The sequence below is a fragment of the Embiotoca jacksoni genome, unplaced genomic scaffold (genome assembly GCF_022577435.1).
Source record: "Embiotoca jacksoni isolate LCO1_2020_lvr unplaced genomic scaffold, fEmbJac1.0.p SCAF_3, whole genome shotgun sequence".
Classification (NCBI taxonomy): domain Eukaryota; kingdom Metazoa; phylum Chordata; class Actinopteri; family Embiotocidae; genus Embiotoca; species Embiotoca jacksoni.
In genome coordinates, this window is record NW_027185381.1 from 17,056,877 (window position 1) to 17,079,223 (window position 22,347).

The window sequence follows — 22,347 nt, forward strand, 5'->3', positions numbered from 1 at the left end:
GAGGTCCTGGTAGCGTCCCCGTTGCATAGAAACGAAAAAAAATCGTCGTGGACGTCGTACATCTACCAACTTTTACTATTTGGACACCAAAAAGAGTGAAGAAACGGGCCGAGCTTTCCCCCCCCCTGTGCTGCAGAAGAATAATAACACACAACCGGACAGTCAGTGACATTTAACCGAGGTCGACTAATGCTAACAATGCTAATTCTACTAGCGGCTCGAGGAGATGACACGAGAAAGTAAACAGCGAAGACAAATGTGATCAATGACCGGGTTTTTGGTTCTGGTCTCAGCTTCGGCGGGCATCGGTTCTGTTTGACGCGAGCGGCGAAGGAGCGGTGAAATAAGTGGCGTGAAGTCGACCAAACGATGTCAGCGTCAGCTGAGCTGACGGCAAGCTAGCTGAAAACTCGTCTTTCTGTAGGAAGCTCGAAGCGGAGAGTTTTCACGTGTTGTTTAAATACAAAGTAAAAAAAAAAAAAGGGGGAGGTGGAGGTGGAGGTGGAGGAAAATGGCTGGCGAAGCTGGCAACATCCCTGAACTGGACCTGAAGAAATACGACGCAGACGAGCAAGTGAAGATCATCTGTCTGGGAGACAGCGCGGTCGGTAAATCCAAGTGAGTATCGAGGCGTGAGGAACGTATAGCGTGTATATGTACATATACATATATATATATGTACATATATATATGTATGCGTATATATGTATATATATATATGTATATATATATATGTATGTTTATATATATATATATATATGTGTGTGAGGAGCGTATAGCGTATGTACATATACATATATATATATATTTATGTACATACACAAATATACGTTATGTACATATACGTATAGCGTATATATACATATATATATAATATATATATACATACACGTACATATACGTATAGCGTATATATACATACATATATATAATATATATACATATATGTATAGCGTATATATACATATATAATATATACATATAGCGTATATATACACACATATATATATATATATATATATATATATATATATATATATATATATATATATATAATATATATACGTACATATACGTATAGCGTATGTACATATTACGTATGTAACCAGCTCTCATTGTCTGATGGTTTACAAATGCTGTCTGTCCTTCTCTCACAGGCTGATGGAGAGGTTTCTCATGGACGAATTGTATCCTCCAGCAGAAATTTAAGATGAAATGGCCTCTTGTGTCAGTCATTTTTATAGGTCACATTATACCTTCTGCACATGCTATTTAAGGTCGGGGGGAAGTCGGGTCATATTATTTATATAGCACATTTGAAAACAACAAAAGTTACCAAGAGAGCCATTAAAACCAAAAATAAGCAACAAAACATAAAGAAAGATTAAAGGAAGATAAAGCCGGAGCAACCCTCAAGAAAAATGCACGAGCACTATATAACGCTTAAAAACTAAAATCCTAATTAAGTTGGGCCTAATCTAGAAATGCCAGAGAACGTTTATAATTGAGATTTGAATATTGGTAGTATAGTGGGTGACCTGATCCGGAGGGGAGGCTGTTCTACGTTATGGAGCTGTGACTGTGAAAACCTCAGTCCTAAGAGCCAAATCTGGATTCAGGAACCACTGAAAGCTGCCGGTCCGCTGACCTGAGCAGGCGACGAGGAATATAGAGGTGCATTTAAGCATTTATACACAAACAGTAACGTTTTTTTTTTTTATTTTTAAATTAATCCTATGCAGAACAAGGTAGGATAAATGTGCTCAAACTTAAGGTGCAACACTCAGTAGCCGTGCTGCAGCGTTTCGCACCATCATCCTAGTATTAAGGTGACAGCTGGATTTTTGGTAACTAAGGCGCAGATTGTTTTTCCTGAAAAGTTAAGCTCCTGAACGCCTCCTGCAGTCGCCCCCAACAGTTGTCAACCTACGCTTTGACTCTCTACAAACACACAGCCACCGTAGGAAACAAGACGGTGGCGGTCGGTACGTACCGTGCAGTCGTGCTGCTTTTAAAGTGACACACGGGGAAGTCATTTCAGCCAACTGAAGCTTAAATCACCAAGACATGATTTCGTGTTGCTTCTGCAGGAATAAATGCCTTGTGTCTTTAACCCACAGATTTCTGGGACACCGCTGGCCAGGAGAGGTTTCAGAACATGCATCCGTCTTACTACCACAAATCGCACGCATGCATGATGGTGAGACACACTCTGGGCTTCGCGACAGTTTTTCAGTCATCGTTTATCCTTTCGCCTCCTTCCACAAACCTGCAGGGAGGTAAAATACAAATATCGAGGTATTATTAAAAGTGCAGAAGCCGGTTTATGCACGGTCTAAAGGTGATGGCTGGAGGACGATGGATTTCTGTTAGTTAAAAAGATCATTTGGAATGTGATAAAAAAAAAAAAAAAAATGGATAAATTAAATGCATTAAAATATTTCAGAGACAGATTGTTGTAGCTTTTATCTTGAATTGATTGAAGGGTTAATGTTTTATTATTTTTTTTATTTGATGACGTATTTGATCATGCACATGTGCGAGTTCATTTTCATTTCTGTCTACGTGGAAGGTTGTCAAGGTGTCATGCCTAAGAGCTTTTTGGACTATAATTTAGTTTCGTGAATTGTAAATGCTTCAGTTTTGGATTTTTACATGAATCTGGAAACCCGTTCTGTTATTGAACATTCAAGAGGCGTCAGAGTGTGAGTCACGACTAAAAGTACAGAGATTTGAGAAAGAAAAAAAAAAAAAAAAAAAATCGATTTCACATGGATTACTTTGATGACAGAATAAAAAGGTTCGTGTTCTTACCATCCCCTGAACTACCACCAGGATGGTGATTTTCTCACAAGGAAGTCAACGAGAGATTGTTAGACGACTGCTGGAAGGCACTAGTTGAACTCTTTGTAAACCTTCCTTCTTTCTTCGAGGTTTTTGACGTTCAAAGGAAGATCACATACAAGAATTTAGCCAACTGGTATAAGGAACTAAGAGAGTACAGACCGGAGATCCCCTGTTGTGTGGTAGCCAACAAAATTGATGGTGAGTTTGGTTGTGACACTGCAGATAAAACTGTATGTAATGTTCATTTTGCAGCAGAATGAGTGACATAAATTCTTTTGGTTTGCAGGAATCATTTTTTTTTACTCTCAATTTACAGATGTGAACATGTTTTTTGTTTTTTTTTCCCACATCTACAGCTGACTTGAAGGTGACACAGAGAAGCTTTAACTTTGGGAAGAAGCAGGGGCTCCCGTTTTACTTTGTGTCAGCGGCCGACGGGACTAATGTTGTTAAGGTTCGAGTGTGTTGTTTCTTCTCCTGCCATTCTACACTTAATTTTATAACGCAACGATATCAGTCCCTTTATAAGACTTGAGTATCAAAATTCATTCAGACTATAAACCGTCCGTGCCACTTGAAGTGCACTCGTGGGCTGATGGTTCCGAATGTTACTGTCCCATCAGATGTTCAGAGAAGTGATCAAGAGAGCGGTGGACTACAAGCAGAACCCCAGGGACTTCATGGATGAAGTGATGCAAGAATTAGAGGTACACGTCTCTGAATGTCAGAACACGGCGTGATCGCCGATGCGCTCATCACGAACTGCATGCGCTGCACAGAATGAAACGCGTCTTATCGCGTACCACTTGCTCTAAGGAACTCTATAATTGGTTTATAACCTGCCATTCATGAACTCCAAAACAAATAATTTGTTTTCCTTTTTTAAACGGCGTTTTGCTCATCCATTCTTCGTCGCTGTAATGAGTCGTTAAAAAGCATTTTTCTTTTTTTTTTTTGACTGAAAACATGTTTTCTGATGTCCCTTTGTCCCTCGCATTCCTCTTACAGAACTTTGACCTGGAGAAGAAAGAAGATAATTCAGAAGCAGATGAGGACGCACTAAAAGCAGAAAGTCCAGAGTTGGACTGAAAGACTTTTTTTTTTTTTTTTTTTTCTTTTACAGATCATCCTCATGTCATTTAATGGATATTTTTTTTCTTGCTTTTAGTCAAAGTGTCAGAGATTTCTGATTCTCTGTGTAGGTACTTTGTTTGTCCTTATGTACTTTTTTTTTTTGGTTGTCTGATTTTTAAATTACTGGAATGCGACTCTTTTCCTGGAGGACGACAGACAAGTCATTTCGTCAGGTTTTTAAAATAACTGCCCTCCAGCTGTCCAGTGACACGAGTGGGGAAATAAACCCAGTGGAATAATTAGGATTTGTGTTGTTTACCGGGTTCCTTTAGCTGCTGTTTTTGGCATTGCCATTTCTACTTCGAACAATATCTGCTCTTATAATAGCAGAAAGTGAATGTTTGCTTAAAGTGTGGCGAGAAAAAGTACTAAGTGTCACGTAAAAACAATGTGAAGCACTGAAAACTGAATGCACACAGAGCGTGGAGAACGTGTGATGATGAACTGTACCTGCTGCTGTTCTCGATGTTTGTGTGTAGCGTCGTGTGCAGCGTCAGCGGGGATTCGTTGCCCGCTTTGGTTGCATTCATTTTAAGATGTAAATGCAGCTTCTTTTTTTTTTTTCCCCAGCGCTCTATAAATGAAAACTTAATGTACCGTGTGAACAAATTGTAATGACGTCGCTTTCCAAATTGCTGTCATCCAGAAGTACGGACAAGAGCACCAAGTAGTCAAGCTGACGTCAGCATTTATAAGACGCAGCTGCCAGTCGAATACGGGTGGAAAAGCAGTTTTGTGTACATTCATAATATTATAAAGCAGCAGAAGCAGCGTATTAAGAAAGGGCTTCAGTTATGTTGTACACAATAACTGCGTATGGGCGCGTATTTATATTTGATAATTCACACTAACATTCTTACTCATGAGACACTAAAGCAGGAGCAAAAATACAATGCACTTCATGTTTTAATTATAAATTTATTACATAATATAACAAACATATATCTCTGTGGTGGAGATATCCTGGGCAACATCTCAGATCTTGCCTCAACCTTTACTATCGCCCTTACTCTTGTTTGCATGAGGAATACTAGGTAGCTTCTGGTTCACTTGTACTTTAACTTGGGCTTTCATGTATTAAAATGTAAGGGGGAGTTCTAATATACCTTCGGTGTCCAGAGGGAAGAGAGAAGTCGGAGATGAACTGCCTGGTCAACGGATGCCGAGAAGGGGAAGTTCACCTGAGACAAGGCTGAGGTGTTGCAGTGATACATCCACCGTTCTAAACTTCACAGTGCAAACAAGGAGAAAACCAACAATGAAAGAAAAAAAAAAAAAACCTTTTGATAAGAGCACTGGTTCCAGTGGGTTCCCGGACCCCAGTGGGTTTTTTAAAAAGGTCACACTGCTCCCCCTACACTATGTAGATTGTGCTTTGTTGATTAGAAAATAAGACAAAGATAACCCCTCGCTGAACTTATTTGACCTAATGATGTGTACGTCTGTTACACATTGCTTATTTTGCATCTGTATTTGTAGTAAACTTACACAACAATCCAACCAGGTATTCACTACAGCATTGATTCTTCTCACCAGGCCAGCCTGTGTCTGAGTTCAGACTGTACACGTTCACCTCGCAAGCATTTGATCTGCTCTTTGTATTCATATTATGGGAACAGTAACCCTTCATCACAGTCAAATCAAGCTATCGTGTTACTATATCTCAAAATTTAAATAGAAATGTTAATGCAAGTAGATATACACAAGCTATAAATATATGTATGTTTACATATATTTCTACAGCCTGCTTCTTTACGAAATAATAACAATGACTGTACTTCCACTTGCAGGAAAATACAGAAGGATCTAACAAATGTCTGTTGTTCTCAAGATTTCCAGGAGATGGCACCATATTATCATATTAACTAACAGCTCAAGAACGCTGTAACTAAGATAGTCCTAAAGCAAAGACAAATATACAGTTAAAAGTGAAGTTACTTTTTGGCACATTTTTCCTTTGTGTTGTTTGTTCTTCACCTCATATAGCATATCCATAACTCAGAAACTGAAGGTCTGAAAAAGGAAAAAGGAGTGCTGCCAGACAGAGTGGAGGGTAAAGAAGCACAAATGCCATCTGGGAATGGGTGTACAAAACGTTGACACTGCATAAGCTGAACCTACACAGTTACAAGGTGAGTTTGTCGTTGTCTTGCAATATAAAACGCGACAGTGTTTTCCTCAATGCGCCCTGGTGATCTCTCTCTGTCTGTCTCTCCCTCCTGGGCAGAGCAGTCCCACTTTTTGAAGACGTCACTCCATAGAAAACAAGACTGCAGAACAATGAATTGGAGATGAATGTGTGTGTGCATTTTTCTGTTTGTGAATGTGTTGTGTGTGTGTGTGTGTGTGTGTGTGTGTGTGTGTGTGTGTGTGTTGGTGTGACACAGCCACCGCCGGCAATCTCTGATGGTAATACAGTAAGGCTATAGTGGACTAACTCCAAAGATGTAAACCCTAACAATTAACCACACACTCTCTCACTGTCACATGCATTCTCGTCGTCTCGCTCTCAAACAAAGACACACACACACACACACACACACACACACACAAATGGAAACAAACAAGCATCCGCGCACATACGCACACAGCCCCACACACACACACACACGCACACACACACACACGGTGAAGAGGAACGACCACTCCAGAGAGATTCAGGAAATCCAGATGCGCGCATGCGCTTGGACGATGGGTGGCTTTTATGTTAGCACCTTGTCACCTTGTTTTGTGCAAATCATCCCCTAGTTCATAGTTCAGAGTTCAAAAGTTCAAGAGTTCATAGAAAGAATAAAATCTGCTCACCTTTTCCACAGGTGGTTAACTATGCATATATGCCAAACATTCATATATAGATCTATATACTTTTTGTTTTTCAAAAATTTATATGAAATCTATCATATTTACATTGCTTGTGATTTAAAAAAAAAAAAAAAAAAAAAAAAAGCAAATATTTGTAGTTTGCTCATTTTTACAAGTCTAAGTATGTTTAGAATGGACAGGATATTTTTTTCTGTCTTTTTTCTGTCACTCTAAAAGTCAAATGAGTGAAAGACTTAAGTATCATGTTCCACAGGCTACAAAATATACCCACAGTGTCCGAGGGTAAGAACAAAAATAAATAAACAAATCAAGAAATAAAAGGTCCAAATGAGTCTGAGGACAAAACACTGGAGTCGAAAGTAAAATAATCAGTGAGGTCACAGTGAGGCAGTGAGTGCTATTCCTACAACCCAGATACAATGTCATGTTCACCACCTGCTTTTAAAAACTGCTTGCAAAAAAGGAAAAAAAAGACTCACACAACTTTATGCCAAGTTAACCCTCCTTGACATACCGACTGGATGCTGCTGATGTACAGAGGTTTTTAGTGGTAATAGACATTTCCTGGTATCTTGTCAGATAAAAGCTATGCTTAAAATGCTTTTTTTTGTTGTTGTTGTTGTTGCGTGAATAAAACTCACTGTTTCTCACTGCCTGCAGAAGCTACTCATGAGTACAATTGTAGATTTGTATTGTTAAAGGAAAATTGTTTTGCTTTTTACAACCTGGGTCTTATTTTTTAGAGCTCTGGCTGCCACCGTTCATGATAATTCTTTACTCGCAAAGTTAATGGTAGAGATAGAGGGAAGCAGCGACTGTGCAAAGACACTGCCAGGTTGTAAAATACTTCAAGTTCCTTAAGACCTTACAGAGGCTTCCCCATCCCCGCAGCCTGAGGGACTACAGACATTTCCCGCTGTGGCATTAGAGAAGGGCGCACACACATCTCGCTCATTTAAGCTTGTGTGGCAAGATTTTGTTGGTTATAGTGCAGGTAGAGGGTTATAAGGAAAACAATTATTTGTTTCATTTGAGCAGTTTAAGCTTAATTCATCCATGTTCCCCCCGCTTGGAACTGGAAAATGAAACTCAGATTTGTGTTATCTTTTACTGATGATGCTTCCCCCCCCCCCCTCTTCACTGGGAATGAAACACATCCCAGTGTTTCCTTTGCGATATCAGCCCGTGTGCAACCTGGTCTGAGAAGCCTCTCCAGGGGCCACAGGGATGGACATTTTACTGGCTCTCTAACATTTTTCAGACAGTGGTGGTGCTTAATTGTAAGGATTTAAACAGACAGTATTAAAACAGCCAACAAGCTCTTAATGCTAGTGCCCCAAACTTCCATCCCTGAATGATAAACAGGCATACGATGAAGAGCCCTCTGTTAACCAGTTAGCTGGGTCATTAGTTGGCTCCCACAGTATGCTATAGTGGATAAATGAGCGACACATCCACGGCAGCGAGAGACCTGTTTCTGAAGCAGTAGGGATGGGTGTCAACTGGGGTCTCAGCCTCACATTACGGGATGCCCTTTAGTATGAAGGAAGACCGTAAGAAAAATAAAAACAGACAACAAACTCTCTGTTCAAAACATGATGCAACTCGTCATGCTACGGTTCAAGAAAGGGTGACCTTAAGGAAAGTTGTATACCTTTGACAAAAAAATTCATTTCCGTATCTATATACTTTTTCTTTCAAATATATATATATTTATATATGTTTGTATATAATTGGTAGAAATGAGTAAACTATCGGTGGAATAGATTTAAAGATTTCTCTCTGCCTTCTATACTAAAAACCGAAAACAGGCGCAGATTAATTTATTACATTTCCTCTTTGCAACATTGTCTTTTCTTCTGAAAGCTATATTTAGATACATATATATTATATTATATAATACCTATATATATAATATTCCCTTTGGAAAACCAAAAAATTGATTATGAAAAAAGCCACGAGTGTTGGTTAAACATTCTCCAAATATAATAGATAGCACAGTCTGGGTACCAAGGCAGAGGGGTTTTCTCCCACGGTTTACTTTGTGGAGCTCCACCTCTGGGCTCTAAAATCTTCGATTTAAAAACAACAGCAGGTATACAGAAGACACACCTTCTCAGAGCTGTGTCAGCACTATGTCCATAGCACTGTGTTCACCATTGTTGATCTCTGTATAAATATTCTGAAAGGCAACTGAGCTTTCTGTTTGGAACGGAAATTCTTTCTCCTCCTCCTTTACTCAAACTGCAAAAGCCTTTCAGAGGCCTAATAGAGGGGGGTGGGAGGGTAGAGGTAGAGAGGAGAGGAGGGAATAGTAACGGAGAACGTGTGGGTGTTACTAAGGAAACAACTGAACCTTTCACAAATCAAATGTTTTAATTGGAGCTCATGCGATTCTCCCCAGCAAAGAAAGATCAGATATCATTTTGAGGTCTGATCTAATTGGCCGCTGGCAAGCAGGTGGGCAGACACTAAGGGCCGAGTAGAGGGGGATGAATATATTGACTCCTCCTCTTCAGTGCAGTGCCAAGTGCAGGGTGGTTATGCAGAACGGGAAAGTGTTATTAAGGACCACGGGTAAACATTGGTGATGTCAAAATTAAAAGCAGCCAGAGTAAAAGAGGAGCGGTCCCTATCATTTCTTTCTATCAGCTCTATATCTTATTTGTTCTGCCTTCATCTCCCCCTACATCTGTTGCTGTGTCTCAGGGCAGAGGTCAGCTCTCCAGCAGCTGTTTCAGTGCTCGCTCAATGTTCATGCGGTGTCCGACTCGAGTCACTCCCAGCTCTGCAAAGTCATCCTTGGTTAGAGCTGGGAGGTGAGAGCCTTCGATCTCATGTTCTTGAAACCCTGCTCTGTGCTCTCCCAGATTGATGCTCTCCAGCCAGTCTCCAACGTCGTACTTGTTCCAAAGGTGGAGGGGTTTTTGGTGGAAAGGTCGCAGGGCCAAAAGCGGCGACCCCAACCCAGGGGAATGAGATGGTGACGGGGACGGGGAGCGAGAGCGGGAACGGGCGCTGGAGCTCCTCATTACAAAGCGGACCTCCTTCGGCTCCTGGGGTAGGCTGAGACTAGAGGACTTGAGGATGGTTTGTGGCGGTGTAGTCGGTGAGGTCGGTAGGCCGAAGCTTGAGAATCGTCCAAGAGGGTCGCCCCGATCAGGTGAGCCTGAACCGGGGCTAGGGGTGCGTCGGGTGACAGGGTAACGGCTGCCAGGGCGGATGGTGTATGTAGTTCCATAACTTCTCTGAGAAATGGTGTGGAGCTCGCCTAGGCTGCTGAAAAGTCTAGTGGTGACAAAAGTAGAGGGTTTTAGAAATATTACCAAAGAAGAAGCTGAACAAAGTAAAAATAAAGAAGAAAGAGACCAAGCTTTTGGTTATATATCTATATAAACTACTGTCCTGTTTTTTTTTGGTTTTTTTTAAATGTTAGTGTAGGATAGAGGTTAATAAATGTTAAAAAAAAGATTCAACTACTCTCACATTACAGCAACATCCAAGCAGCAAGTTGCACTCATTGTTGGTAGTAATACAAATTTCAGATATTATTCACAGCTTTGAATAAAATTATATGTGTTTATTGCACTCAGTTCTTCATAAAATGAAGTCGTTCTCCAAAAATGAATTTAATTTAAAGCTACTTCCTTTTAAGTCATAATGCATGCTTCCCTGACATGGTCACTGTGACCCACTAATGCAAGCGCTTTAAAAATGGATTAGAATTAGAGTAACAGATTTATTCTGTTTTACATTCAAAATGCAGATAGGACTAACCTGAAAGGACTGAATTCATATTTGAATATGTGGCAATTTCAGAACAAACAAACACACACACACACACACACACACACACACACACACACACACACACACACACCTACATTTAGACGCAAAAGGCAGCTCTAAAAGATAATTTTATATTGGGTTTTCAGCTTTTCTGTGTATGACAAAGAATTGAAGTGTATTAAAAAAATAACAGATGAAATCTATCATGTCCTTAAATTGCTGTTAAAGGCCATGTGGGGACACACGAAACTGTGTCTTTTTCCAAAACGTATCTTCATTTAATCAAATGAATGCTGATTTACCTTGGAGGTGCGGCCAACACTTAATTCAGTGCGGTACTTCTAGCATTTAGGGAATATCAGTGACCAACCAACCCAATCTTACCATCTGTAGCATGAGGAAAAAGAACTGCACAGACATAAACTGGCAATCGTTCTATAGAAAGGGAAATCTGATGTGCAACATCAGTTACTCAAATGTCTTTCAATGAAAGTTAGTTTATTTAAATTTTTACATCTGACACTTTAAAAAAAACAAAAAAAACATTAGAGGCATAAATTCTAGTCTAAGAGATTAACTATTAGTACACTACTGATCTAATGTAAGGAAGGATGGTCACAAAGAGAGATGGATTAGAGATTAAGGTTCAAATGAGAGTTTGGTCTATTTTGATGCAAGCAGGGAGAAGCAGAAAGGAGAGACCTAAGTGTGATGAAAGGTTATCGCAGTGGTGTCGGTCTTATTCATGCACGTGAGCGAGTGGTTTTTAATCTACTGCATGTGTTTGGAACTTCTGATATGGGTGAGAGTTGAACTGAAGAGTGTAATGGAACAGAGGTTTAACTAAGACAGCACGCAGGCTGGACAAATGATCAGACTACTGGGAGCCGACGGATATGAGATGAGCTCCATGCGCACTTACACAGTCGTCCTGCCCTCCTGGGCGCACAGTCAGTTCTAGACCAATCAGATCAGAGCAGCAGGGCGGAGCATGCAAGGTGAGCAGAGAGAGAGCAATGGGAGAGAATGTTAGCATCACTCCATGAGACGCAGCCTGCCAACCAGACTTATAAGGCTGCTTCAACCAACTCTGCTATCTTTGACATGCTTTATGTGCGTGTGCAGGTGTGTGTGTGTGTGTGTGTATGTGACTGCGCAGGACTACATGTATGTTCACATATACTGACGTGTATGCATGCATTTGTGTTGCCAATGTGTTTGCGTGAAAAAGACAACAGAGTAGGTTTCAGCGCTGGAAGGTCTGACTAGTGGGCTACATGAGAGAGAAATGAGCACACTATTCACATATCAAACACTGCACAAAGAAAAACAAACAAATAAACAAAACAACAAAAAAAAGGGAGGCACATGTCTCTTGACTTCTGTAGTTGTATTATGAAAGTACTAGATGGTAATTTACATCTGTATGTGTTGCAATGTATATAATTGGTGTACGCATGTGTGTTTTCAAGAAATAAAAATTGCAACATGTGCTGGTCTACTTTGGCATGTTTCGAGAAACCTACAGTGTTCAATAAGCAAGACAGTCAGGGACCATGGCCATCCTCAACACAAACACTGAAAAACAAAACAAAGTTATGCAATTTACATAAACAACGAAGAACAGAAAACCAAAGAGCACAAATGAAATCAAATGAGATCCACAAGTTTCTAAACCACCCAAAGCTATGATATACAGCATGTGAACGAGGCGGGTACAAGAGAGACAAAATACAGCAGTGTGGTTTTAGAGGCGGTTTAGATGGGGCACATAGTGGATGAGATGAGTGAGGGAGGACCAATACAATCAAGAGTGCTGGGATGCCAATGGTATTTGTGAAATGCTCCAGTAGGTGATTAGAAACAAATGCAGAGAGAGAGAGAGAGAGGGAGAGAGAGAGAGAGAGAGAGAGAGAGAGAGAGAGAGAGAGAGAGAGAGAGAAGAGAGAGAAATAATGGTGTGCATGATCATCTTTGACAGAGCTGTCAGGATGGAGATGGTGGAGTGGACTCTGATTGCATAACCTCAGGAAAGTATGAGTCCAATCAGAACTGGGTGTTACATGATGTGTTATATTTGATATCATGATCACCTTTTTCATCCACAGATGTTGTTGTAGTAGATATAAATGACTGATGGTTGAATTTGGCCCAATGTCAAATGGTGATTTTGTATTTCATTTGTGGTCACCCATGCAATGCACTGACTTAAACAGTAGGGATGAGCAAGCTTTTTAACCCTACTTATTGTGATAGCAAATTACTATTACTGATAATGGTACAATTCTAATGAAAGAATGGGACCACAAAAACACTTGTCAGGTGTTTTCAGCACCAAAAAAACCCAAAACAAACAAACAGAAAAATACAGATTTGTTTTCCTTTTAAAAGAAGTGATGCTCTAAATACATTCCTTCACTTATGGAGATAAATCTTGCCTCCGAAATCACCAGAATTAGCAACAAGATGTGGCAGCAAACCTCCGTAGACTCCAAACTACACTTATCTGTGGCAACAATAACAAAATATTTCGAAGTGCAAATTTTACTATCAGAGGCCATTAAGTCATAGGCCTATGCTGATCAGTTGTAGAAAAAGTTTTATTTATTTTGTCTGAGGTGGTATTGTAACTGAGTTCATTGACAAGTGGATGGAAACACAAAAAACTGATGCACAAGTTTCAGTTGTGTGCAGTTGGTCATCTCCTCCTCCTGATATCACAATGATGAGAGGACTGTGACGAAGTCTATTATGGCAGCTTCTCAATCTAAGATTGCCTCTTCATATCGTTCAGCTCCTCTTAATCAGCCGTGAAGTATGGTGAGAGCAGATTCTTGCATTCTTGTTTATCATATAAACAAAGATTAGGATGAGAGAAGAAGAAAATTGAGGAGGAGCAAACTCAATTCTATCTGAAGAGTTATTCTGGAGCTCTTTATAAGACTCAAAGATAGATAACTTAATACACTGAATTTAAGGTCAATCACTGTTAATTCCATGTCAAACCAAAAAGCCAATACTTGTGCCTCAAACATCAAATGTTAACTTCCAACCTGCTAAGTCATAAAAAAACAGACAGAGGCGGGTCGTTGTGCACCTACAAGCAGAAGATTCCTCCATCTACTTTACACTTACTCCAGGTGACACTTGGGAACTTTTGACAAGGTGAGGACTTTGTCCGGTAATTTCGTCATTAACAAGGCTGTTAATGCCAAAATCACGAGAGGATGATTCTAACATGGCACACCATTATAGTTCAGTCACGTTCAAATAGTTCTTCAAATACATCCTTACATCTTTGAGGTTATCACTGATAACTTTTGGATGGGGGACGGTGATAAGAATGAAACCACAGTTTCTGATCTTATCAAGTTTAAATCAGTGATGACTGCAAAGACCTGTAGATAGGAGGATATATTATTTATTATTTGAACAGGGACTTTGGGAAACACTCAAGGAAATGCTGGAAGGGTAACTACTGGCAGGGTCATAGGTTAGAACCCACAAGTGAGAGTGTGTAAGAGATGAGGAAAAGCTTTCAGGAGGTACATGCCTTCAAGCCCTGCTACCTCGTTTGCACCAACAGATAATCTAATACACACACACACACCTGCCCGCACACGCACGCTTGCACAAATTGCATTACACAAACTTATTGACTTCTGCTGTCGACTGTTAACAGCATGTTAACATTTAACAGGTGGCTAAGGAGTACAGTAGTAACTATGGAAACAAGGAGCAGTTTAGAAGCAAGACCAGAGCCCTCAATTGTAATACACTGTATCTTTAAAACCAATAATTTCTTAAAAAAAACACATTATAATATTATACTTTCTTCTTTTAATTAATGTTACTTTGAAAGATTCTGTAAGTAGCCGTGACGAAATCTGATGATGCAAACGAGGTAACAAATAATATGTAAAAGAAAATATGTGAAACAAAATGTATAAAAGGGTTGTTCTTTTTCAATGGGCTTAGTTGATAGGCTTGTTATGAAAATATATATTCAAAAAAAGCTTTGCTTTACCCTAGAGTCTATAACCTTAAGGTTTACTCTCTTCGGTGTCCTCACATCTGCAGAAATATAAAGGATTTCATTGAACTTTCAGGCATGTTGTAAAAAAAAAATAAAGGAAACCCACAGATAATCGACAAAAACAGCACTGAGCTTCAGATGCTACAGATAAGCTTTAATGTGCCTCTTGTCTATGCCACATGACTTTGTTCTTAATGAGATAAGTATAGCAGATATTAACTGTTGTCTCACTGATATTGTCATGGAAGCTAATGCCAACAACGCTAGTGACCTCTGATCTCATTACCACTTACCTTCATGGTAGACTGGCTTACGTATAGATTCATATGCATATTTTATAATGTAAGCCATGTCATGCACAACAGAAATAAAGAGGGATTTTTCACAGAAGATACTGATGTAAATAAAGACTTCTTACTGCTGATAAACAAGAGAAACTGATAAAACTTATAAAAAGTATGAAAGACCCTTCTCACTGAATAGTTTGGTCTCTGCCACCATAGAAGTAAAAGGTATGAATGAAACTTAAAATCTTCCCTTTTACTGTTATTTGAAATACTTCTGCAGTACACTTTTACCAGATATTCTCTTACCTGGCACCTGTCACAGGTGACTTCCTCCCTGGGTCAAGTGACGCTCCCAATGGTTCCTCTCCCAGTGACCTAGTGTCTTTATTTAGCTGCTGTAGTCGTGAACTGAGCTCTCCCATAACAGATGGTTTTGCGCTCTCATCTGCACCCAGCCCCAGTCCTAACCCACCAAGATTGCCCAAACTCCCAATACCTAGCCCCACCCCTGGCCCACGGGGCTCCACTGGGTCTCCCCACAGCTTGGACCTCCGCTGGAAGAGGTAGCGTGGCTTGGTGGGGGCCAGACCAGTCACTGAGGCTGAACCACCTGGGGGGAGGCCAGCTCCTCCAGCCGCGGCAGCAGCCAGGGCAGCGGCCTGTTGCTGTGATAGCAGCTCGCTGTCAGAGCTTTGCTTCAGCAGAGGGTCCCTGAAGGTGACGGGGCCTTTACTGCCTCCTATCTGGGACTTGAGTCGGGGCTTCGGAGGCACTGGCGGCTTGTCGAGCACAAAAGTCTGCCCGTCGGCATAGGAGGTGTGCGTGGTGTGTGTGTCAGCAGGCTCGCCGCTTTCTGAGGACAATGTGGACATGCTGGAAACCGTGGAGACGGTGCTGGTGGTCTCGAGGTGGTGGTCTCGTTCTCTCTCACTGGAGCTGCGCGTATCAGCCTCCTCCACGCCTGAGTCAGCTGCAGAACCAGACTCGCCCACCGGTGGGGGCTCCAGAGGGTCAGAGGGCTTCCCTGAGACAGCTGCTGCACTGGGTGGAGGTGGGGGCTGGGGAGGCTGAGGCTGAGGCTGGGTGGGGGTCACAGTTGGGTTTGTTGGGGTTGAGGGAGTTTGGGGTGTTGGTGTTGAAGGGGTGGTGGGAGAGGTGGCAGGTTTAGTTGGGGCCACTGGCGTCCCCTGTGCCTGTGCCAGCAGTCCATTTGCGAACTCGTCTGGTGGCGGAACAACTCCAATCTTACGTAGCTCCTCTCTGGTTTCCTCATCACTGGAGGATAATATGGCAGGGGGCAGGGTCACTGTGTACGGATCCACATCCTCCTCGGAGCTTCCCTGAGCCAGACTTTTCTCTTGGGCTGGACTGGCAGGACGCTGAGTTTGAGGCAGGGCCAGGGGCTGTGACACAGAGGGACTGGGGGATTTCGCCCGTGGACTTGGTGATTTGCTGGGCTCCGTCGACGCCGGGGCAGGTGTCTGTTCTAGTTCTGAATCCCCGCTAACAGCCTGGCCATTACTGGTAGCATGGACCATGATTAGTCCTGCTGTCTTCTGCTGTGATGTATCCATAATACTGATCAACATACTTTTTTTATCCTCTAATCTCTTCTCCTCCTTCCTCTCCTCTATTCTTGCCTCCATCTCTTGCCGGAATGAAACAGGTGATGTTGATGTAGCCCATTGTGGTTTGGTGGGCTGGGGTACTAAAATTGATGCTGGGGAGGATCCAGCTCCATACCCTGCTGCCTTGGCGCTTTTAGGTGAAAAAGGGGGGGGTGTAGATGCCCCTTCCCCATGTGGAGACTCTTTGGTCTGACTGTCAATGAATATTACACCCTGGCCTGCTCGCTCTTGTTTAGTCCGAGGCTCTGGGCTGCTAGTTGGGGACTGGCTCTGGGAGGTGAGCGCCCTCTCCCTTGCGGCCAGCGCAAGAGCCAGTGGTGAATTAGGGTCCAGGGGCTTTCCTGTTAGTGGATGGATAAAGGTGGTCCCACTAGGTGAGGGGCTCAGAGCCAAGGCAGGGGGAGGGAGCTGTCCCAGCTCTCGGGTCAGCATCCGTTCATCGACAGAGTGAGACTGAGTCAGAGAGGGGGAATCGGCGCTGGTGGTAGATGCCCCCTCCATAGTCCCAACAGAAAGGAAGACAGTGGATTTCCTCCGTTCTTCTAGGCGACGCTCACGATCTTTCACTGCTCCAGCTATTGCAGCAGCGAAGGGGCCCTTACCCTGAAACATCATCTCTCCCTGGGCACGCATACGCTCTCGCTCAGCCATCAGCTGCTGCTGGTAGTAGTCTGCACGGCTGGTGTGTGTGTGCCCATGGATATGTGGGTGTCGTCCTGAGGGTGAGCTCTCTCGCGAGTGGGCAGCAGCTAAGGCCAAACTAGCTTTCTCTTGTGCATCTTCCACCTGCAGTGGACATACAAAAAAAAAAAAAAAAAAAAAAAATCAGGTTAGAGGGTCTTTTACATTAAAGTAAAAAAAGAACAAACAAACAAGCAACAAAATAATCCTTAACATACCTGTAGCTGTTTCACCAGGGGACTTTTCTTCCTTTGGGGTTTGGTGGGTGTGTACAGTCCAATGCTAAATTGACCCACATTAGCGTAAGGGTTGTCAATAACCCGACCCTTCCTTTTGATTCGCTCAGGTGGAGTAGCAGCAGTAGGACGGGGAATTTCTGTAGGTTCTACAGGTAAATGGGAAGAGTCCTGCAAGATGATCATGGAGCGGGCTTTCTTCTGTCTCTCGATGTGAGAGGCCTGCCGCTGGGCAGCCTCATAAGGCAGGTCCAAGGAGGAGGGCTTAAAGCTGGATCGTCCACCAGGCTCATGGCCCTGACTCTGGGTCCTAGATGGGGGCGGAGGAGGGCAGAACGCCGGGGGAGGACCCGTGTCTAGGTAGTAGGGAGGAGGAGGAGGTGCCGTTTGCGGAGGTGGAGGGATAGGATGGGGCTGTGAGTGGTCTCGGAGGCTGTCTGTCATGGAGGAACTGCGGGGAAATCGGTGCTCGCCTGCAAGGGCAGATAGCCGATCCTCTTCCGTGGCACCTGATGAGGAAGAGTACAGATCATCTGGTGATGTAGAGTAAACTCAGGAAAAAGGGCCATTTCATATGAGCCTAGCAGATCCACAGCTGCTTCATTAAAAATATGGTGGAATGCATTAATCTGTAAATCTGTTTACTCACACAGGTAATAATTGCTATACAATATTTCAATAAAACATTTACCTCTAATTATTTCAGATTTATTTAACAATGAATTCAACATTCATTTAATAAGTGTGCTTGAAAAAAAAGGAAAAATGTTAATAATGCAGTTGAGTATTAATAATGCATGCGTATATCTACTTTTGAAACAAGCTCTGGATTTGAATATCTGCTCTCTAAATCTGTTTTTGAGAATATCCACATTCACATTTGCACATTCGGAACATTTAATGCTATGTAAGCATGAATTGGTAACTCTGTCAACTGTTAACATTTGTTAATCTGTCAAGGTTGGACTTGGGTAAGGATGTCTCGTCAATGGGAAGTCTAAATTTGATGAGGATGCATCTTCAACCTATTTGTTTCCTATTTCCAATTTGTTGCACACTGATGTCTGTATGCTGTTATTTGTGGGCGTAGTAATGCAGTATATGAAAAGAGATTGAAGCTTCCTCCTCTTATATGCTATACTGTATGATTACACGGTTCATTCAATTCACATGAATATGCACAGGATGGGTGATTGTTTTACCAAAAGACTTGGTCCTGGACATGCCCTTTGGCAGCGGTATGTGACCTCTCTCAATCCCTGGGTGAAGACCTCCATGTAGAGTCATCCCTTGTCTCTCAAACAGTGACTACAGAAAAAAATAAAAATAAAAATGTACTCTGTCATTAAAGACACTGTAAACGTCTTTGACGCTAAAATAAAATTGAATTTGCATTGAGAATACCAAGAATAAAGGAGCACAGAGCAGTGCATGCATAAATGTGTGCAGTGTTGCATGTCGTGTAGGCCAGGTGTTTTTGAGTGTGTTTGTATGTACGCCAGCATAGTGGCATATGCTGTCTGCCAATGAGCTGTGTGTAGGTGCGCTCACACTGATCTCTGCTGGTGTTATTCTCCTGCTGGTAGGCCGTTGTTTGACAGTGGCTGCTCTGTAATCTGCCTCCGAGGGCTGAGAACGCAACATAGACTCTTGGGATGCCAACATCTCATCTAGTCTCTCTGTTGAAAAGGAAATGAGGCATAACTAAATACTGGGACATAAGACCATGGAAATGTTCTGTCATCATTTCTGACTTTTAGGTAATAGAAGAGAATGCAAAGGCATCTCTAAGAGGTAGCTATACGCTGCAGTGTGGGGGAGGGGGTCATGCTCTGGGTATTGTACTAAATCACAACACTGTCTCGAAACAATTTCATTGTGTTTCCTTGAGTGAGCGCTAAGACTTAAGAGACAAAGAGAGAAAAAAGACAAAGTGGAGAAAAGGAGTCAATGTGTTTCAAGCATTATTCGCGTTTTCTCTTCTGTTCTAATCGACACTGCTTAAATTAGTGATAAATCATCTTCATGACGTTCAGAGAGCTGTCAATTTCTTGCCTCAGACTCACCTCCTCTTCTCCTCCGAGCAGAAGCTTGGTGGGAAAAAGATAGCGTCAGGAGAGGAGGGGAAATGACAAGAACAAGGCAACAGAAGTGACTATTCTAAAAGTTAGGAGTCACCAAGTTTGAATGACTAAGCGAAAGCAGAAATACGACAGAAAAGAAGACGCTAGTGTTGGGTTTGTACGCCAATTCTTTGGCACTCACCAAGTTCCTCCAGCTCAGCAGTCATGGACTTAGAGCGCAGTGTCAGGGTGGTGCTTGGAGCTCTCTTGGGTGGTGGGGGAGCTGTGGAGAAAAGGCACGGTGTTGAGGCTGAAGTTGAGGGGGTTGAAAATCCTTTGGCTTTGCGGCTCAGTGCTCTCCTGGCCTCCCCCAGACGACCAGCCCATCCTGTCTTGGCTGCTTTGATTTGGTCAAATTCAGTTGAGTTGGATCTCTCACACTTAGCAAGGACCTTGTTCAGGCTACGGTTGGAGCCCAGCTTCTTCATGGTTTGTTGTCTGTTGGTCTGATGGCTTCCAATTGTGTCTTTCTGTCTTCGGGACTTTCACTTTTTTAGTCTCTGTGCTGCAAGAATTCCTCTCTGTTGAGGAGTCCGTTGGCAGTAAACGTACAGGGCATCCCTCTAAGTAACATCCCTATCTTTCTGAATCCTCCCATTAAACACTGAACTACAGAATGTGTACGCCACAATAGGCACAATATGTAAAACGTGTGTGGAAAGGAGAGGGAGAAAGTCATCCATCTTACTTTTAATATGCTGCCTGTCTGGAATTCAGCAGATGTGCATCAGACAGAAACTCAAGAACCCTCCGGCTTACACACATGCATATCCTCCCACAGAGAAAACTCCACGGGGGAGGACACAATGACATGTGGGCTGCCAGACGAAGAGATGGCAGCAAATATAACAGCTAAGGAAAATGATGCGCTGCAGACTTTATACCCCGAAGCTCAGGGGACCCTCCCAATCCTACTATACACACATGGCAACTGGGCTGCTACCGTCCGAGTCACAGCAGTAAATCATATCTATGAAATCTTAGCTTCAAAAATAAACTCCAGAGTCACAGGTTTAAAAAAAAAAAAAAAAAAAAAAAAAAAAGGCATTCAATAAACGCTGCAATCAACTAAACTAAAAAAAATAAAAATAATGCAGTCATGTACAAGCTGCAGTAACAACGTGATGCCATGCAGTCGGACAGTGATCATAAAACCACACACAGCAGCAGTCTCTACACGCTACGACCTCGCCAAGTTTCCTGACAATACCCCACAATGGACCCAGATCAGCTCACTCTACGTGAGATCGACTAGCAAACACTCAATGCGCCACTGTAGAGCGACGGCTCTCCAAAACCCACAGATACCCTAGAGCCTTACTAGAGCAGAACTATCATGCTGTCGTCAGCAGCTGCAGATCTACTGCACATAAGCCATCCCGGGTATCGTCCGTATCAAACATCTTCATTTCCTCACCAGCCTGCACATTCTGGTACAGGAGCAGCGAGCCGAGGAGACGGAGGAGGATGGAGAAAGAGAGAGGAACAGAGACAGGCTCAGAGGGAGAGAGAGTTGCTGTAATGTAATGCTTAATTCAAACATGCAGTGTAGTCGCCATGGTAACGGTGGCAGTAGTGAGGCCACGCATGGTGCAGAGTATGTGTGTGTGTGTGTGTGCGCGCGTGTTTGCTCGCGAGTCTGCGTGTGTCAGCATGTGTCCGTGCTTTTGTGCAAAGGTGCGCAATATGCAGCGAGTCCCACCAGAAGAGCCGAGCGATAGGAGAGGGTGTTCCACACAGATCGGGGGGGTGCAAAAGAAGACACGGAGAAGTTTGAAACACGAGCGAAGGATTTAATTCCCTCTGAGCTCTAAAACAGAAGCCGCGCTCCTTCGAGTCTTCGGCTGTTCGTACTGTCTGTGTCTCGGCACTTCAATTTGTCTGCCCTCCTTGATTTTTTTTTATTTTTTATTTTTTTTTATGGGTTAAATAAGTATGAATAATGTGTTAATTAGCAAGCTTTGGAGGTAGAGATATGTGATTTTTGTAACCTTTGGACAGGAGCTGTTTGCCCTGTCTACGGTGTTTGTGCTAAAGACTAGAAACACGGTGGCAAACAGCTAACCAGCTACTGGCTGTAACCTCTTATTAAATGGACAGACATGAGAGAAGTATTGACCTTTTCAACTCATTCCCCACCATGAAATGGAATAGCATCTTTACATCAATTTTCAAAGGTCAAAAAAGGCTGAAGCTATATAAAAAAAACGTATATATACTAAATATACTTAAGTATATACGAGTCATTATGTATACTCGTATACTTAAAACTTTTTTTTCCCCTTTTTTTTTTTTACATGCAGTAGACTAATAATGTCTAATGGTTTACCAAGGGAATGGGTTTATTTAAAGGCAACACGCATTAGGGAATAATGCAAAGACAACATGAATGAGAGACAGAAGGACAAAAAGAGAGATTAACAGAGACCATAAAGCCCTGAGTAGCAGGATTTAGTTGATACAGTACTGTCCCAATGAAACAAGGTCAAACTCATTTATCACTGTCTCTCTATCTCAATTATCACAAAGGAGGTGAACACGGTACTCTACCACGCATAAAAACACATACACACACACACACACACACACACACACACACACACACACACACACACACACACACACACACACACACACACACACACACACACACGCACCACTGCAGTGTACACAGTCCTGAGGTCATTGTGCCAGGACTGTGTGGGAGCTGAGTAATGGTGAGCTGTGGTTGACATGGAAACTACATGAATTTACAGCAGGGAA

General features: G+C 42.4%; 2 protein-coding genes across 9 annotated transcripts in view; one reads left to right on the top strand and one right to left on the bottom strand.

Moving 5' to 3' along the window:
- Window positions 1–4,577, top strand: rabl2 (RAB, member of RAS oncogene family-like 2). Its single transcript, XM_069162863.1, has 8 exons — window positions 1–618; window positions 1,158–1,187; window positions 1,906–1,985; window positions 2,121–2,200; window positions 2,934–3,045; window positions 3,204–3,301; window positions 3,471–3,554; window positions 3,856–4,577. The coding sequence occupies exons 1-8, from the start codon at window positions 512–514 to the stop codon at window positions 3,934–3,936; spliced, it is 672 nt and encodes a 223-aa protein (XP_069018964.1). The 5' UTR covers window positions 1–511; the 3' UTR covers window positions 3,937–4,577.
- Window positions 4,578–4,885: 308 nt separating this feature from the next.
- Window positions 4,886–22,347, bottom strand: part of shank3a (SH3 and multiple ankyrin repeat domains 3a) — a 149,663-nt gene continuing 132,201 nt past the window's right edge. For 3 of the 8 annotated variants that reach the window (XM_069162857.1, XM_069162860.1, XM_069162862.1), the window contains 7 exons: window positions 19,727–19,807; window positions 19,528–19,551; window positions 19,013–19,140; window positions 18,664–18,769; window positions 17,444–17,970; window positions 15,223–17,330; window positions 4,886–10,092 (listed from right to left, as the gene is read on the bottom strand). In XM_069162857.1, the coding sequence (XP_069018958.1) occupies window positions 9,522–10,092; window positions 15,223–17,330; window positions 17,444–17,970; window positions 18,664–18,769; window positions 19,013–19,140; window positions 19,528–19,551; window positions 19,727–19,807 (3,545 nt within the window). In that variant the 3' untranslated portion in view covers window positions 4,886–9,521. Of the gene's footprint in view, window positions 10,093–11,515; window positions 14,668–15,222; window positions 17,331–17,443; window positions 17,971–18,663; window positions 18,770–19,012; window positions 19,141–19,527; window positions 19,552–19,726; window positions 19,808–22,347 lie in introns of all 8 variants that reach the window. The other 5 variants (XR_011178932.1, XR_011178933.1, XM_069162859.1 and 2 more) reach the window with 5 other exon arrangements.

What these genes read in the sequence shown, in the direction of transcription:
- rabl2 (XM_069162863.1), top strand. Translation starts at nt 512, where the DNA reads ATGGCTGGCGAAGCTGGCAACATCCCTGAACTGGACCTGAAGAAATAC. An exon ending in GGTAGCCAACAAAATTGATG is followed by an intron (nt 3,046 to 3,203) that starts GTGAGTTTGGTT and finishes CCACATCTACAG; the next exon opens with CTGACTTGAAGGTGACACAG. An exon ending in AAGTGATGCAAGAATTAGAG is followed by an intron (nt 3,555 to 3,855) that starts GTACACGTCTCT and finishes TTCCTCTTACAG; the next exon opens with AACTTTGACCTGGAGAAGAA.